Here is a 15,995-nt window from a genome sequence, read left to right as displayed (position 1 = left end):
GGGCCGTCATCGCACCTCGAGCGTGGCGGTAGGGACGATCGCTCTTTGTCTCGCTCGTTCAAATCCTTGACCTGCGCTCCCTGCTTCAACCTCACCACCACCACCACCACCACCACCACCACCGCCACATATTGAGGGAACTGTAGCTCCACGTCGCCAGCTTTTCAGCTGCCCGGCAGGTCTCGGTCCGGCAGCGACGCGACTCTGGGAGGAGGAAATAGACGCAAAGGTCCCGGGAACTCACCACGATCGGCACAGAGACGGGTACGCCGTCCGGTGTGAAGTAGCAAAGTGGGGAACTTCCCACCCTGTACCTCTCAGTGCGCCTCTGCGCGCTTGATCTCGAGTCACGTTCCGGCAGGGGCGAATCTGGGGGGAGGGGGCAACCGGACCATGTTGGCTCCTCCCCTTCAAGACGGCCAGGCAGGCAAGAACTAACGTCTCTGCATTTAAAGATATAAGCAAATGGCTATTAAAGGATGTTTGGTTTAGAGCGTTTTTAGCCAACGGTAGCTTGAACCAGGAGGAAACCAAATCCGGTGTTTTTTTTCAAAACAAGTCAACTTTTGAATCCCTCTACCGAATTTCCCGCCCATCCCAAGGCGCTTCCCTGGACTCTTCCCTGGCTTCCACGCAATAGGCTTATTTTCGACGTCGCACTCAATGCAAGGCATTGCACTGAGGGCCAAGGGCATCTGAGGGTTGGTGCCCAGTTGAAGGTCAGTCAGTTCCTTGCCGCATGCCGATTACGTCCACGCGCGCAGCTAAGGATTGGGGGGGGGGGGGGGGGGCGGACGCTGGTTGCGCTGCTGGAGACGAGAGTCCTGCGCGTAGTGCGCGTGCGCCAATTCCGCGCCAAACTCGGGCGCCAGTCTCGAGTGAAACCGAGCGGAGGTGGTGGGGAGGAGTGTGAAGTCGATACGAGATCAGTGAGTGTGACTAATTTTGTCATGCCTATGGCTGATTGACAGACTGTGGTTCGTTCCATACCTCACGGACGTTGAGTTGTTTTTGACGCTTGGTGTTAAAACGGAAGGCTTACCGCCTGCTGTTCGCCGGCAAGTTTGGGTACTGAGGTCCAGGATGGTTGCTTACCCTTATTGTGGTTCAGGGTAGATAGCCGCGAAACGTGGCTAAAGATGCTGTTCAAATCGCGGTACCGTTTTGCCCATAATGATCTCAGAAAGTGCGGAAAATTGATGTATTTTGAATTGAGAAAGATAGTTTCCTGGGCAAGGAATTCAGAGAACAAACAGAAAATGTCTGTAGATGCTATTTTTTAAATTCATTATATGTACTGGTTACTTGCTGTTGCAGATGCTTATTTAGGCATCTTACAACCTAGATATGTTTCTGGTTTGTGCCTCACAGAAACAGCCACAATATGCTCATATTTCTTTACAGAGATGGCATCTAATGGAAAAGGTGACGGTGCACATTTTGCACTGGATGATCCACTCAAGAAGGTGGACCCCCAGCTGTATGAAATTATTCTGAAGGAGAAGGTAAGAATTCTGTTAAGTTAGTTTTTAATTAGAATTAAGTAATACAAGATTTTGCAAAAATATAAACTACAAATAATACACCATTCCAAGCCAAAGCAAAGGCCCAAGTTGCCCTTCCTTTGAGCACTGCTCCACTCTGCCTGAGCTGTAGGAGATAGAAGTTGCACTTGTTATGCTTTCCATCAGCAAAATGAAGATTAATATAAAACATAAACTTATATAAATTGGGCATTTGAATCCCCAACAGAGAAACATTGCCAGTGATGTTTGTTGTGGCAAGCTCAGGACATGCAGCAGCCCAGAGATGTTTTGTAAAGAATACATGGTTTATATGAGTAGCTTTGAGTTCCCAGTGGGAGGATTAGAACTGGGAGAGCCATTGGAGCAATTTTTCCCAAACTTTGTGGAAATGAACATGGGTTCTTTAAGCATTGACTGGAAAGGAATAAACAAAATGAGTATTCAGCTGTTACCCCGGAGACCTGTCATTACCTATGGTTCAAAGTATTGCTAACTAGAGTTTGTTGCATGTTAACAGGGCCCACCATCCAGGTTTTTCCAGCCTGATTCATGGGATTAGTTTGTCTCCAGTCCCAAGCATTGCCAGGCAGGACAGTAGAGGTTTTCACCTTTGATGCTGTGTTATAGCATGGCTGCCCCAGGTTAGGATGACCCCCTTTGTCTGGCTAGCCTGTCCATGTAAGTTAGCCTAACAGTGAACCCTGCCCCCTGTATTGTGGTCATTGCTGCTCAATCATTCATCCAGCATCTCCTCTGAAGACCATGGAGGCTGATCTATAACACACACCAATGCAGTTGCTTATTTCAAGTTTATTACACATGTTGCTTTCAGACACATGGACAAACATTGAGCTTTAGCACATTTATAACACATGAAGGATCAATACAGCATGCCATGTTTGTCTAAAGCATGATTAACATCAAACTAACACCATCCTTACAACACACTTCATCCCATTAGCAATATATTGAATACCTTTTTTCACTGTTATTACTCCTGCATATTGTGCAGTCATGTCACCCACTCTTAATAACAGTTAGCTGGACAAACACAATGCAATCCAATAAATTATTAGCTGAAATCTTGAAACACAGCCAGTGGGATGTGGGATGGTCTACCATGATTAGGCAAGGATTGACCAGCAGCTCCATGATGGGCAAGCAGTTGGGAACAGTGAGATTCTCATGGCATTTCTATCCATGTTATGCCACAGGCATAACATTTTTTAAAAGATTCAGTTTAAAGTTTTGAATGGATGGATTTCTTGGATCAGAGCTTATGCTGAGCAGTGCCTGTGTTAGTAGCCTGACTGCATCATCCAATTGCCCAATTCCAGATCCAGTTGCCCAATTGCCCAACTCTAGGATGATGAATCGCTACAAAGTTAGGTATGGCAAGGGAATGGGCATCACTGCCCATGTGTCTTACAGCCAATGATTGGAGTACCATCACGCTCACCTTCCACCTGCTTCTAAAACTGACCACCAGGGGTGCCAGTAGTGTGGTGGTTAACGTGTCTGCCTTAATGACTGCACGTCTGGGAAACCAGAAGTACAGGGTTTGATTCCCCGCGGTGCCCGCCCTTTCCGCCAGGGCGAGAGGCAGGCGACGCCATGTAGCCTCAGCAGCTGAGTGCGTCGTAAAACCCCGATGACATGACATGACATGGCATAAAACTGACCTCCCAATGAGAGACCAGCATGACTGACTGTTGGTCCCGGCACGCCGCAGAGCCGGCAGCGCCACGGCCTCGAGATGATAGCCTCGGAGAACTTCACCTCTGCGGCGGTACTGCAGAGCCTGGGCAGCTGCCTGCACAACAAGTACTCGGAGGGCCTGCCGGGGGCCAGGTACTACGGCGGCAACGAGCACATCGATGAGGTCAGCGAGTCAGACACAGTGGGAGGGTCGCTGATGTCACGCACGGGCCCCGGTTCGATTCCCGGCGCAGGCGGCTGCTAAGCTGTAAAATGATCGTTTTAGTCGCCAGCGCTGCTAGAAATGGCGGCGCCACGAGGGGCTCCTCGTGGTTCTGTCATGACAGACGCCGACTATGTGGGCTTTGAGGCATGCGCCGTCGATCTGTTATTTCGACCTGGCTGACCCTTGCCCCCCGTGTCTGTGCAGTAAATGCACCATGCACGGTCCCTGTTTCGCCGGCGTTCACGAACCAAGGCGCGCCGTTGCGGTCTGTCACCGTTGACGCTGGTAATGCGCCGTCGGCGTGCGTTACTAACGGGCGCCGTGCGGGGACTTGGGATGCAGACGCCAGCTCTGTTTTGGCTCTGGTTGCAGTCCGCGTGACAGGCGCGACGCAAACCCGCGCGCGTGCAAAAGGGTTTGCACCTTGGCTGCGACGTAGTACGATCTCTGTCCACTAAAACCCGTAAGTTTCAGCTGAGACGAGAAGTTGCGGCGCCATAGGCTGTCGCCGCGACGGGCCGCCAACGGAATGCTTACGATTCGCCTATTTGGCGCCGACCCCCTCCCCTCCCCGCACACACCGCCCCCGGCCCCCCAGGCTGACTGGTGCCTCCCGGCAGGTGGAGCGGCTGTGCCAGCAGCGCGCGCTGGACGCGTTCGGCCTGTCGTCGGAGCGCTGGGGCGTCAACGTGCAGCCATACTCTGGCTCACCGGCCAACTTCGCCGTGTACACGGCCGTGGTGGAGCCGCACGGCCGCATCATGGGGCTGGACCTGCCCGACGGCGGCCACCTCACGCACGGCTTCTTCACGCAGACCAAGAAGGTCAGGTCACGCAGGCCAAGGTCGAGCTACGCAGACCAAGGTCAGGTCACTCGGGCCGAGGTCAGGTCACTCGGAGCAAGGTCAGGTCACTCGGACCAAGGTCGGGCCACGCAGACCAAGGTCAGGCCGTGCAGACTAAGGTTAGGTCACACGGACCAAGGTCAGGTCGCGCAAGCGAGGTCGGGCCGTGCAAACCAATATAAAATCACGCAAATCAAGGCCGGGTCATATAGGCCAAGGTCAAGTCATGCAGACCAAGGTAAGGTCACGAAGACCAAGGTCGGGTCACGCAGCCCAAGGTCGGGAAGGTGTGACGGCTCGGGGAGCGGTGGAGGAGTGGCTGCTGTACGGTACTGGGGCGGTTGACCTGCGCTCACAGGCGTGTACGCGTTGGCTTTTGCTTGCATGCGTAAAGAGGAGAGGAAACCGGCGCTACGATGCGCTGGTTTCTGTGCCTGTTTGGTCTGACTTCTGATTTGGTGCCACCCATAAGGTATGGTGGATTATACTGCGCTCATGGATTGATATGGCATGGACCAGATGTACGCGTCTGTTGCATCCCAACATGAGCCTGAGACGAAAGTCCGACGCTATTGGGCTCTACTATCTCGCTCACCATTTGCGTGTGGGTTCCTGCAGCTCGGGTCCGTCACCTCTAGGTCGCTCCATTCGGACACATCCCTCCGTGTTCTCTGTACCTGGCGTGTATGCCGATCATGGTGCATGTGTGCTAGACAGTCAGGTGGTCTCGCTCTCATAAAAAGCCGTTTTGTGGTAGTGCAAGGAAATAGCGCGGACGCACGCCGGGATGCGATGTTCATTGACCGGTGTTAAATAACGCATCGGAGCAACTGAATCGGATCTTGTTTTATGTCGGCGGCACTTTTGGGGCTTTGGCGACGATCTGCTGACCTCGCCGCTGTCCCTCCAGGTGTCGGCCACATCCATCTTCTTCGAGTCGATGCCGTACAAGCTGAACCCCGAGACGGCGGAGATCGACTACGACAAGCTGCAGGAGACGGCGCGCCTCTTCAAGCCGCGCCTCATCATCGCAGGTGCGGCTGCGGTGTGAGGGCCATGCCGTGTGTCAGGCTGGTTGTCTCCAGCGATCGCCTGTCGCGCATGAGTGAGGAGCCATGGCGGCATTCTCACCAAGTTAGATTGATTGACACGATGAAATGGTATACGTGTGGCGGGAGGGGGGGAGACTGGACCGAAACCGGGGGCCAGGACCCGGACCCGGACCCGGACCCCGACCCCGACCCGACCCGGACCCGGACCCGGACCCGGACCCGGACCGGGACCGGACAGGACCAGGACCAGGACGAGAGTCCAGTCACAGGTGATGTCGTACGTTGTGGAGGGGTTTCAGCCGCAGGCTTGGCTGGGATGTAGTGACCGGGAGAGAGGCGTGGCCAGAGGAGACGTGACCGTAACCGGTTACCGCGCCCGCTCCACCAGGCGTCTCCTGCTACCCGCGTGACCTGGACTACGCCCGCTTCCGCCGGAATCGCCGACGACGTGGGCGCCCTGCTGATGGCCGACATGGCGCACGTGTCCGGCCTGGTGGCGGCCGGCGTGGCGCCGTCGCCTTTCGAGCTCTGCGACATCGTCACCAGCACCACGCACAAGACGCTGAGGGGCGCGCGCGCCGGCCTCATCTTCTTCCGTCGAGGTGCGTCCCGAGCGCGGGGTGTCAGCGGGAAGGAGAGGAGGGAGGTGCGGCCGCCCCAAGATGGAGAGGAGAGGAGGAATCGCAGGGTTTTGGTGGCGTTGGCCTGGGGAATGGGGGTTCGCCTCCTCCAGAGCACTGGGACACCAGTCCGAGAGCCTGGTCCGCCCTGGCCCAGAGGGGGAGGGGGTGGGGGTGCGAGTGAGAGAGTGGTGACTCGTCCCGTCACTGGGACTTTACGACGCTTTCAGCTGCTGGGGCTATATGGCATCGCCTGGCTCTCACCCTGGCAGGAGGGGCGGGCACCGCGGGGATTCGAAGCCCGTATCTCTGGTTTCCCAGATGCGTAGTAGATTAACGCAGACGTAACCACTACACTTTCGGCACCCTGGGAGGGTAGTAAATTAAGGAGTTAGATGTGTGGAGGGTTAAGGAGATGCTGTTGACGGGTTGATAATAGACTCACCACCTATTATTGCCTGTTGTGAGGCGTTTATTTGGCTGTATGCATACCACAAAACATGAAGCGCAACGCATCCACACCGACCTTTTTGCCCACGTGGTTGTGTTAACTTGTGAGCATCTTACACTACCTATCAACCCAGAACGTCGCCGAGCACCCCGCCGTAGCACGACCACGACCAACGTGAACGCCTGCCCTCCCGCCTGCAGGGGTGCGTTCGGTGGACCGGACTGGGAAGGAGGTGCCGTACGACCTGGAGGACCGCATCAACCAAGCCGTGTTCCCCGGCCTGCAGGGGGGTCCTCACAACCACGCCATCGCCGGCGTGGCCTGCGCCCTGCTGCAGGCGCAGACGCCCGAGTTCAAGCTGTACCAGACGCAGGTGAGGACGGCGTCCGAGGGCGCGGGGGAGGGGGGGGGGGGGGGACGGGGCAGACGGGTGGGTAGATGAGCAGTCGCCCCGTCTATCTCCTGTCGTCCAGTCACATACCTCCCCTGTTTTCCCGGCATCTCCGTTTTTTCTCCGCTCTGGTCATCCGAACCTCGCTGTTTCCGTTTCTCCCCTCTGCGTTGTTTCCAAAGCTGACACAGCTCGAGTTAGGCGCCCGAGCTACATTGAGGGTGTTAAGATTGTCTTCGTCGCCTTTCCGCCCCTCTCCCCCCCCCCTTCCCCCACCATTGGGGACCTCCCACCATAATCTGCGGGCCGGCCCGCCTCTCCCCTCCCAGTTCTCCTGATGCATCCCGACCGCTCTGCCCCGCCCCCCTCAGGTGGTGGCCAACGCGCGCCGCCTGGCGGCCGGCCTGAAGGCCCGCGGCTACACGCTGGTCACCGGCGGCACCGACAACCACATCGTGTGGCTGGACCTGCGCGGCACGGGCCTCACCGGCGCCAAGGGCGAGCTCCTCCTGGAGGCGGCCGCCATCGCCTGCAACAAGAACACCGGTGCGGAGCGGGGGGAGGAGGTGGTGCCGGTGGCGAGGCCCGATGCTGCTGCATGCTGTATGGTGTGGCAGTTGATCTAAAGCCGCACTAATAAAAAACTCATGAACCTTTAGTCACCTCTGATAAAGTAGGATTCTGGCCATGCTATCGTTTCGCCGTCTATCCCTGCTGCGTCTGGTTTTGTGGCCGTCTGCTGCGCTGAAGGCCGGCCTGTCTGCCACAGTGCCGGGTGACAAGTCTGCGCTGAATCCGAGCGGCCTTCGTCTGGGCACGCCGGCCCTCACCACGCGCGGCCTCACCGAGGAACACTTCGACACGGTGGTGGACTTCATCGACAAGGGTGAGTGACCCACGTCTCACCGAAGCCCGGCAACGCGCGCTGTTTTGTGTACATGAAAGGCCGTTTTGCCAAATTTTCACAGCCTGTATGGTTTCGATATGACTCGGACGTACTTCGATCTGTTCCGTCCCCGTCTTCCCACAATGTGCTCTGATGTGCCCGCCTGGGTGTCCCGCAGCACTGCAGCTGGCTAAGCAGGTGGTGGCCGTCTCCGGCGTCAAGATGGTCGACTTCCGCCGCGTGCTGGCCGGCGAGCAGTTCGCTGAACCTGCCACCAAGCTGCGCGGCGAGGTCGAAGCGTTCGCCGGCCAGTTCCCGCTGCCGGGCCTGGGCGAGCTCTAGAGCCATCTGTCGGCGGCGTGCGGTACTGCAAGTGCCTGCGCCGTCCGTTCGCCATGCGTGCGGCGGCGGTGATTCGGTTCGGCGCTCTTGGAAAGGGGGATCGACGACACGTTGGTAGTGATGGTTAGGGAGCGCTTTGATTTGCTGGGAGGTATATCGTCAGTGTTCCCAGGCTGCCGGGCTAATCAGACGGTGCCTGGGACAACAAAACCATGCAATTCCTCTGTTTAACAGGGCAGCGTCAGGCTTGTCAAGCCCGGGGATCTCTGGGGCGGTCATGTGAGAAAACATGACCGCCATTGTCCCCAGCAGAACTGACCCACAATCACAAATTCAGACCAAGCGACAGGTTCCAGACCTGTGCTTTGGTTACTAACGAAACCAACCATTGCAGCCACTCCTTGCCAATGTACTGTGCCATTGATGTCTAACAATACTCTGAAGCCGTTCGTGGCACGGCGTCTTTCATTAGGTCCGACATCTCGCTCTGGTGGCGCGTCTCCCAGATGCGGCACTGTTCGGATGCCTTGTCTTCCATCGGCCGCTGTGATATCCCGATCCGTGTGATTCTCCAGCGCGACGTCATTGCTGTAGCGCGCCGAACGGTACGTCATTACTGTGGCGCGTCGAGGGGTGACGTCATTACTGTAGTGCCGGATAGCGACGTCACTGGCGCGCCGAGCGGTGATGTCATTACTGTAGTGCCGAGTGGTGACGTCATCACCGTAGCTCGTCGAGCGGTGACACTGCTGTCCCGATGCTGCTGGGACCAGTCATGGATGCCCGCTGTCGCTCCGTGGGTGACACCGGCAGCGGCGTGTCGCCTTACAGGTGGCTGTTCAGAAGCAAATACAGGTTCTGTTCGGAGTGGAGCGCGGTGTTGTCATGTCAGGGCAGAGGTGCCGGGGATACTGTGGAGACAGACGAGAGGAAGCGCAGGCAAAGCGTGGTGATGTGCAGTATCTGCAACGTATTGGACGGCATGCTGTATGTGCTGAATGCTGCGATTTTTCGTTCTGTTAAGATCATGGGCCTGGCCATAGTCTGACAAACAAAAACGTGTTTCAAAGTTTATCAGTCCTGGATACGATGCCCTTATCTGCCAATGAAACATTAGCCGGGATGAAGGTGAAAGCAGGTGGCTGGCCGCGTACCGGCAATAATCAGCGTATTTATGACCATGCTGAACGCTGAACAGCAGGGCTGACGGCTCTTTGGTTGTATGTTGGCCGGCTGATGGTGCCAATGGTATGCTGGTATCTCCCGGGGTTTTCTGAGTTTTCGCTTGACAGCTCCCAGCATGGGAGAAGTATAGTTTGTCGCCTTAGCCGTATACTCCCCGCGATTTACCATGCTAATGTCCGGTGGGGTGCAACTAGGGCGCGAATGATGCGTGAAAAGCAAAGGGGTGGGGTCTGAATCAACCGCCAGTCAGGACTAGTGTCAAAGGAGAATTATTCCAGGCACCACCACGGTACCCACTAAGTGTTTCAAATGTCTATATAGCTGATTGCGACGAAGTAGCAAAAATCAGTGGTCTAAGTTACAGACACCAGATCGTCAGGAACAGTCTCCCTCACACGTCGGGCGCGCGGAACTATATTACTGCGTCGCGGAATAGCTGTATGCAGCTGTTGAGACCGTGAGCTGATATTCTGCGGTCGGCGTGCGTGGGTCATCCCCATGCCAAAATGCCCAAATAAGGACAGATCCAAAGAAACCTCCGATTCTTCCAGGTTAGCAGCCGGACAGCAAGAGTCCCGATGATCTGATCACAACATTGCCCCAGCGGTTTCGGTCCTGGGTGCGCCCCTGCTCGACGTCTGCATAATGGGCTGAGCCACGTGGGGCGCTGCCTGGCGACCGCGTGTGTTTGTTATCGTTAGCTCGTGTGTCGACGAGGATCAATGCCGTAGAGATGCAAAAGCCGGTCGAGTGACGAACAATCTGTTCAGCATGAAATCCAATTGGGCTGCTAAAAAAACGCCTTGATTGGTTCAGCCACTACTCTTCTGTAGCTGAAGCTGAGTCAATTTTCCTGAGATTGTCAACAAAAGTCCACCTCCAAGTGTCGGCGGCATGAGTTTGCATCTCCACCGCCGGGGCCTCCACACACCGGCGCAGCGTCGCCTGGTGGCGCTAGTGTCGCCGGTCGACAGCCGACGGGCGACGCAGCCGACAGACGCAGCGAGAAGTGAGCTCCGTGGAGCTGAGCGCGCGCGGCGACACTCGGGCTTAACAAGGAGCAGCACTCGCTGCTAGGGAGAGGTGAGCGGCGTTATCGCCTCAAGGCATCGGCCACGTGTGGGGGCCGTGCACACGAGGTGTGTGCAGACGTGCATCAGCAGCGCGCACACATATGCATACGTTTGCACACGTCATGTTACTGCACTCAGCGCATGATAATGGTCGCTAAGCGTGGAGCGAACGACGCTTCGTTGCCGAAAATGAAAGACTGGCACGGAATTAGTCATGCCTTGACGTTGGAACTCGACACGAGAAGTCGCTACATTCGCAAACCCTCGTCATTATTCCAGTTACAATGACGCTCGGAATGTCTGGCTGACATAAACTGCAACTGCACAGATAACAGCGTGTGTGCTCGAAGTCATATGGATTCAAATGGCTTACCCTCGTCCCCGTTCATCTCACGACTGCAGGATGCTGACTGACGAGCAGAAGCAGTTCTACGCCGAGAACGGCTACGTCCTGCTGGACGACGTGTTCTCGAAGGAGGAGGTGGACGAGATCAGCAGGGAGTATGACTCTGTGTTCGCCAGGCGAGTCTCGGACACCCTTGAAAACCTGAGTATCCTGCCAGTTTCTGAGAATCCTTGCGAGTCTCTGAGCACCGAGGCCAGTCTCTGGCTACCCAGACCGGTCTGTGAACCCGGGCGGTTTCTGAGTACCCCGGCCAGTTTCGGGTGCAGAGGTCAGTTTCGGGCACCCTGGCTGGCCTCTGAGAGCCCAGGTCAGTTTCGGGCACCCTGGCTAACCTCTGAGAACCCAGGTCGGGCTCGGACATCCTGCGAGGCGACACGTCGAGATCCAAGAGATTGTCCCGAGTGTTTTCCTTTGGCAAACTAGTCGAAATGTGATTGGATTGTCTCAAGCATGACCAAGAAATTGCAGTTGTCCACTCGTAATCTGTTGTGCTGTTTGTGTCGAAGGAAACAAGTGCTGCCGAAAGTGAGTCAATGAAACCTCCGACAAGTTCGGCCACCATTCCAAGCGTCAACAACACTCGCGCGCGCAAACCCATATTGGTGTCACCTGTCAGGAACCAAGCGACCTGCCCTGATCTGGCCTGGCCCACCAGACCCCAGGGAGGGGGGACCTGACCTGGCCCCGTCTCCCACCAGAGCCCAGGTGACCCACCCTGACCTGAGCTGATCTTTCTCAGCAGGGCCCAGGGGACCTGACCTGGCCCCGTCTCCCGCCAGAGCCCAGGTGACCCACCCTGACCTGAACTGACCTTTCTCACCAGGGCCCAGGGGACCTGACCTGGCCCCGTCTCCCGCCAGAGCCCAGGTGACCCACCCTGACCTGAACTGACCTTTCTCACCAGGGCCCAGGGGACCAACAGTCAGATGGACGGAACCTGGACCGGAGACTGGCAGAGGGACGGCATGCCGGACGGCAGGAACTTCACCGTCAGTGGCGGCCTCTTTACCCAATCCCACGCTCTTAGCCAGACCTCGCCGTTCAATGTCGCACTTTCGCTCACTTCATCACTTACTTGATGTCAAAATCTCATCGTCATTTATGTGGGCAGGTATAAAATGGCGGCCTTTTTACCCGACCCCACGCTCCTAGCCAGACCTCGCCGTTCAATTTCACGCCTTCGCTTCCTTCACCACTTACTTGATGTCAGAATCTCAGCGTCATTTATGTGGGCAGGCATAAAATGGCGGCCTTTTTACCCGACCCTACGCTCCTAGCCAGACCTCGCCGTTCAATTTCACGCCTTCGCTTCCTTCACCACTTACTTGATGTCAGAATCTCAGCGTCATTTATGTGGGCAGGTATAAAAAGGCGGCCTTTTTACCCGACCCCACGCTCCTAGCCAGACCTCGCCTTTCAGTTTCACGCCTTCGCTTCCTTCATCACTTACTTGATGTCAGAATCTCAGCGTCATTTATGTGGGCAGGTATAAAATGGCGGCCTTTTTACCCGACCCCACGCTCCTAGCCAGACCTCGCCTTTCAGTTTCACGCCTTCGCTTCCTTCATCACTTACTTGATGTCAGAATCTCAGCGTCATTTATGTGGGCAGGCACAGTAGATCACGGATGTCACATGGAGTGTCTGCTCCCTCGACCACCTCTCCTATACGTCCTGTCGTCCATCCATCCGTTCGTCGATGGTCCTCCCCTTGCGGGCATAATGGACTGCTCCTTGCCTTGACATGAGACCTCAGTGGCCCGCGGAGCGCGTGGTTCAAAGCAACAAGTGTTTTGGCATAAACAAAAAATATGCTGTGAGCTACATTGGGGACGAAACAACATCGCTCTACATCGCCATTTTGTTTGTTGCCGCTTGGTCGTGACCGCGTTGTACCGCATGGTTCGATCAGCAAACCATCAGTAATGAAGCAAACACAAATGGTGTCCTCCGCACAACATTTATGTCCCTGGCCTCCATTTTGCGCCGTGAAGCTTTGCCACAGCGCCGCCGGCAACATCTTCCGGTGCCAAGCCATGCCGCGATGCTTCCAGGTGCATTCGATCCACAACCTGCAGTTCCACAGCGCCACCTTTATGAGGATGCTGGTGCACCAGCGCATGATGGAGGCCTGCAGTGACGTCATGGGCACACAGAACATCCTGCTGCACCACACCAAGGCGCACGTGAAGCCGCCGGGCCGCGGCTCGCCGTACCCTATGCACCAGGTCAGGCCGGCGACACGGAGGGCCGGCCGGCGAGCGACGAGGGGGACATGATGGAGAAGGCTCTGTATTAGCTGTCGTCCTCGTGTTGGCTCTGGCGATGTTTTGTTAGCCGGAGGCGGAATCATAGTTTTGTTACCACACGTCACATCATCGGCATATCAGTTTTTTATTGACAATGCGTGGTTCCCAAACCCGGCGCATTTTGACGGCACAGTCTTATCACTGACGTCTAATCGAGCGTCATACCGAGGGGCCAAAGCGCACGTAACCGGCCACGCATGTCGCGCGCTGCAAAACCTCATGGTGCATACAAACGGTAACACTGCCATCTCTGGGTCGTCAGGATTACCACTACTTTCCCTTTCGCCACGACTCAATGGTGGCCGTGTTCATCCACCTGGACGACTCGGACGTGGAGAACGGCTGTCTGGCCGTGTACCCGGGCTCCCACAAGCTGGGGCCGCAGAAGGACTGCAGTTCTGACCCCGGCTTTCACCACCTGGACCAGGTCCGTCGAGCAGAGGCGACTAAAGCGCAGCTGCACTGAACTGTCTATAATTTTTTATTTGGTGTGATCTGCCGACTGGTGATCTCTCGATTGGTGTGTCCAGATGTCGCACACGGCACGTTGCACGCCCATCTGAGGCGAATAGAACATATGGCGTTCAGTACATAATGCGCGGAACGAAACGCAAGTGACCCAACTTCGCGCGTGCATCCTACTTCACCGACCAGGCATTGTAGGCAAGGCTTATTTTGTACGAGTGAAGTAGAGGAGCAGCTTCACGAAATTAACACCAGCTTGTAAACGAGCTACGGTGTTCTGGAACCGAGTACTCAAAGCTCCGTTTCCCTCCAGAAATTCATCCTGCTATTCTTCCCCTCGGTCCGCCAGCTTACGCATGCCCCGAAGGCAGCACAATGCATGTCACGTGACATTCGCCGACGTCCCGCGTCTGGTCGCATCGGCACCACGTGACCGCCACGCCTTCGTCCCGCCAGGAGCAGTTTCCGCTGTCGAAGGCGTCAGCACTGGAGGGCCGCCGGGGTCAGGTGGCCATCTTCTCCTACCTGCTGATCCACGGCAGCTACCCCAACCTCTCGGAGCGCACTCGGCGCATGCTACTCGTCCAGGTCAGAGCATGGGATGCACGGGCGTTTGTAGAACTTCACAATGGGTGGGGGTGGGGGGAGGGGGCTCACAATAAAAAAGTGGTCACTGAAAACCGGGCTTAGTGCGTTAGCGCGCGAAATTGCTTGTAGGGCGTAAAATAACACCGGATAGTCTCGATCTGCCTTATTTTAGTATCTGCCTCGAATGTTGAATTCCAACATTAACTCTAGCACGTAATAATGCATGCAAGAAGTCTGATACGGCGGGAGAGGCGCACACCCCCGGAAGCCACAATGTGGATGTGCTCCTAAAGTAGCGAGTTAACGCACAGGATGTCCGCGTGACGCATGGCTTCGCCCAGTGCCTGCCACAACTGGGCTCGATTCCCGAGCGCGATCCCCGTCGATTTCGACGCGGCGTATCCCAATGGAGCTGGCGCGAGCTGGGTTCCGGATGAAACTCGCGCTGTCTTGTCCGTCGTGTTTTTTTTCTTCCGGCAGAAATGATCTGTGTTCCACGTGACCCGTGCCCAGGTTCAGCTGCCGCCCACGACCGCACCACCAGCTCTGCGCCTGTCGTGACGCAGCTGTCCGTTACGTCTCAGGCGGCGTCCGTCACGTAATACCGATGCGCATTCCGCTGCACGTGACGTGTGCTCGGGCCCAGCCTTCGCCTGACGGCCGCTGCGTTTCAGCTGATGGCGGCCGAGGACGAGCCGCTGAAGATGATGCACGTCTCGCCGGGCCAGGGCCTCTGTCTGCTGGGCACCAACAGTCGCGCAGACACAGACATCAGGCGCAGACACCAGCCGGCCGAGGCGACAGACTGAGCGGCCTGGGGCGGGCTCGGGCGGACTGAGGCGGCGCTCAGGCTGAGGCGGCGCTCAGCCTGAGGCGGCGCTCAGGCTGACGCAACGCTCAGTCTGAGGCGGCACTCAGGGTGAGGCGGCACTCAGTCTGAGGCGACGCTCAATCTGGGGCGGCACTCAAGCTGAGGCAGCGCTCAGGCTGAGGCGGCGCTCAGTCTGAGGCAGCGCTCAGGCTGGGGCGACGCTCAGTCTGAGGCGATGTTCTGTCTTAGGCGGCGCTCAGTCTGAGGCGGCGCTCAGTCTAAGGCGGCACTCAGATTGAGGCGGCGCTCAGGCTGAGGCGGCACTCAGGCTGAGGCGGCACTCAGGCTGAGGCGGCGCTCAGGCTGAGGCGGCGCTCAGGCTGAAGCGGCGCTCAGGCTGAGGTGGCGCTCAGGCTGAGGTGCTCGTCGGACCGAGGTCGAGGCGTCAGCGGTAGAGAGAGGCGGAGTGAGCGAGTCTAGCCAGGAGTGACGGACCACGCCGCCGCTGGGCGGGGGGAAATCGAGCCATCCTGGCCGCACTCGTGGGCCTGGTCCAACGTTGGCACCAGAGTGGGTTTCTGAAGTCTGGTTGGCGGTGGATGGCTCCGATGTTAGCTGTGTGTCTCTGGAGCGTTCTCAGTTACACAGCTGTTGGAGATAGTCCCTTAGTCCATGGGATTTCCCGTAGCCTGTGATTGGCTCCGAATCTGGGGAATTGTCTCGCACATCATAAAGTCGAAAGTCAGCCTGCTGACCACCTGCAGGCTGAGATTTTCCCGGAGTTGACCATCGCTTACGTCGAGCGGTATTCCACTGACCTGAAGTACCAATGCTAAGTCCGAGAAAACTTGTCAAACTTTTCCCCTGAGTCAATGACGCTCATGAATTTATGTTCAGCTTCTATATTTAGCTGGTTTTTAAGTCCGTTTACGTGTTGCCTGCGCGTATATAATGAAGCGCCAGGATCTTCATGTTAGCAGTCGCTCTAGCTGACCAGACTCTGCGTCTTCTTGCCTTACAACTAGTGGTATCATTGAATCGTGCTCGCGTATCAAACCACATGGTGTGCCGTAGTCATCGAGACCCGATAGAACCGCAGGTTCAAATGGCTGAAAATAGCAA

General features: G+C 56.6%; 2 protein-coding genes across 2 annotated transcripts; both read left to right on the top strand.

Moving 5' to 3' along the window:
- Positions 1 to 825: 825 nt before the first annotated feature.
- On the top strand, positions 826 to 8,903 carry LOC119095392 (serine hydroxymethyltransferase, cytosolic-like). The gene is given in 11 exon segments (XM_037218240.1): positions 826 to 929; positions 1,405 to 1,505; positions 3,259 to 3,408; positions 4,071 to 4,274; positions 5,206 to 5,329; positions 5,736 to 5,782; positions 5,784 to 5,949; positions 6,619 to 6,791; positions 7,181 to 7,355; positions 7,579 to 7,695; positions 7,874 to 8,903. Coding segments are annotated over 10 exon segments (1,419 nt in total). The 5' UTR covers positions 826 to 929; positions 1,405 to 1,406; the 3' UTR covers positions 8,038 to 8,903.
- Positions 8,904 to 10,225: 1,322 nt separating this feature from the next.
- On the top strand, positions 10,226 to 14,896 carry LOC119095395 (putative alpha-ketoglutarate-dependent hypophosphite dioxygenase). Its single transcript, XM_037218244.1, has 7 exons — positions 10,226 to 10,305; positions 10,698 to 10,817; positions 11,606 to 11,690; positions 12,755 to 12,928; positions 13,272 to 13,436; positions 13,931 to 14,062; positions 14,737 to 14,896. Exons 2-7 carry the CDS (start codon positions 10,699 to 10,701, stop codon positions 14,869 to 14,871), a joined length of 810 nt encoding a protein of 269 aa, XP_037074139.1. The 5' UTR covers positions 10,226 to 10,305; position 10,698; the 3' UTR covers positions 14,872 to 14,896.
- Positions 14,897 to 15,995: the final 1,099 nt, after the last annotated feature.

The sequence above is a fragment of the Pollicipes pollicipes genome, unplaced genomic scaffold (genome assembly GCF_011947565.3).
Source record: "Pollicipes pollicipes isolate AB1234 unplaced genomic scaffold, Ppol_2.1 Scaffold_4219;HRSCAF=4965_pilon_pilon_pilon, whole genome shotgun sequence".
Taxonomy (NCBI): Eukaryota; Metazoa; Arthropoda; class Thecostraca; order Pollicipedomorpha; family Pollicipedidae; genus Pollicipes; species Pollicipes pollicipes.
Note: the sequence above shows the minus strand (reverse complement) of the source record. Positions and strands in the feature narration are given on the sequence as shown.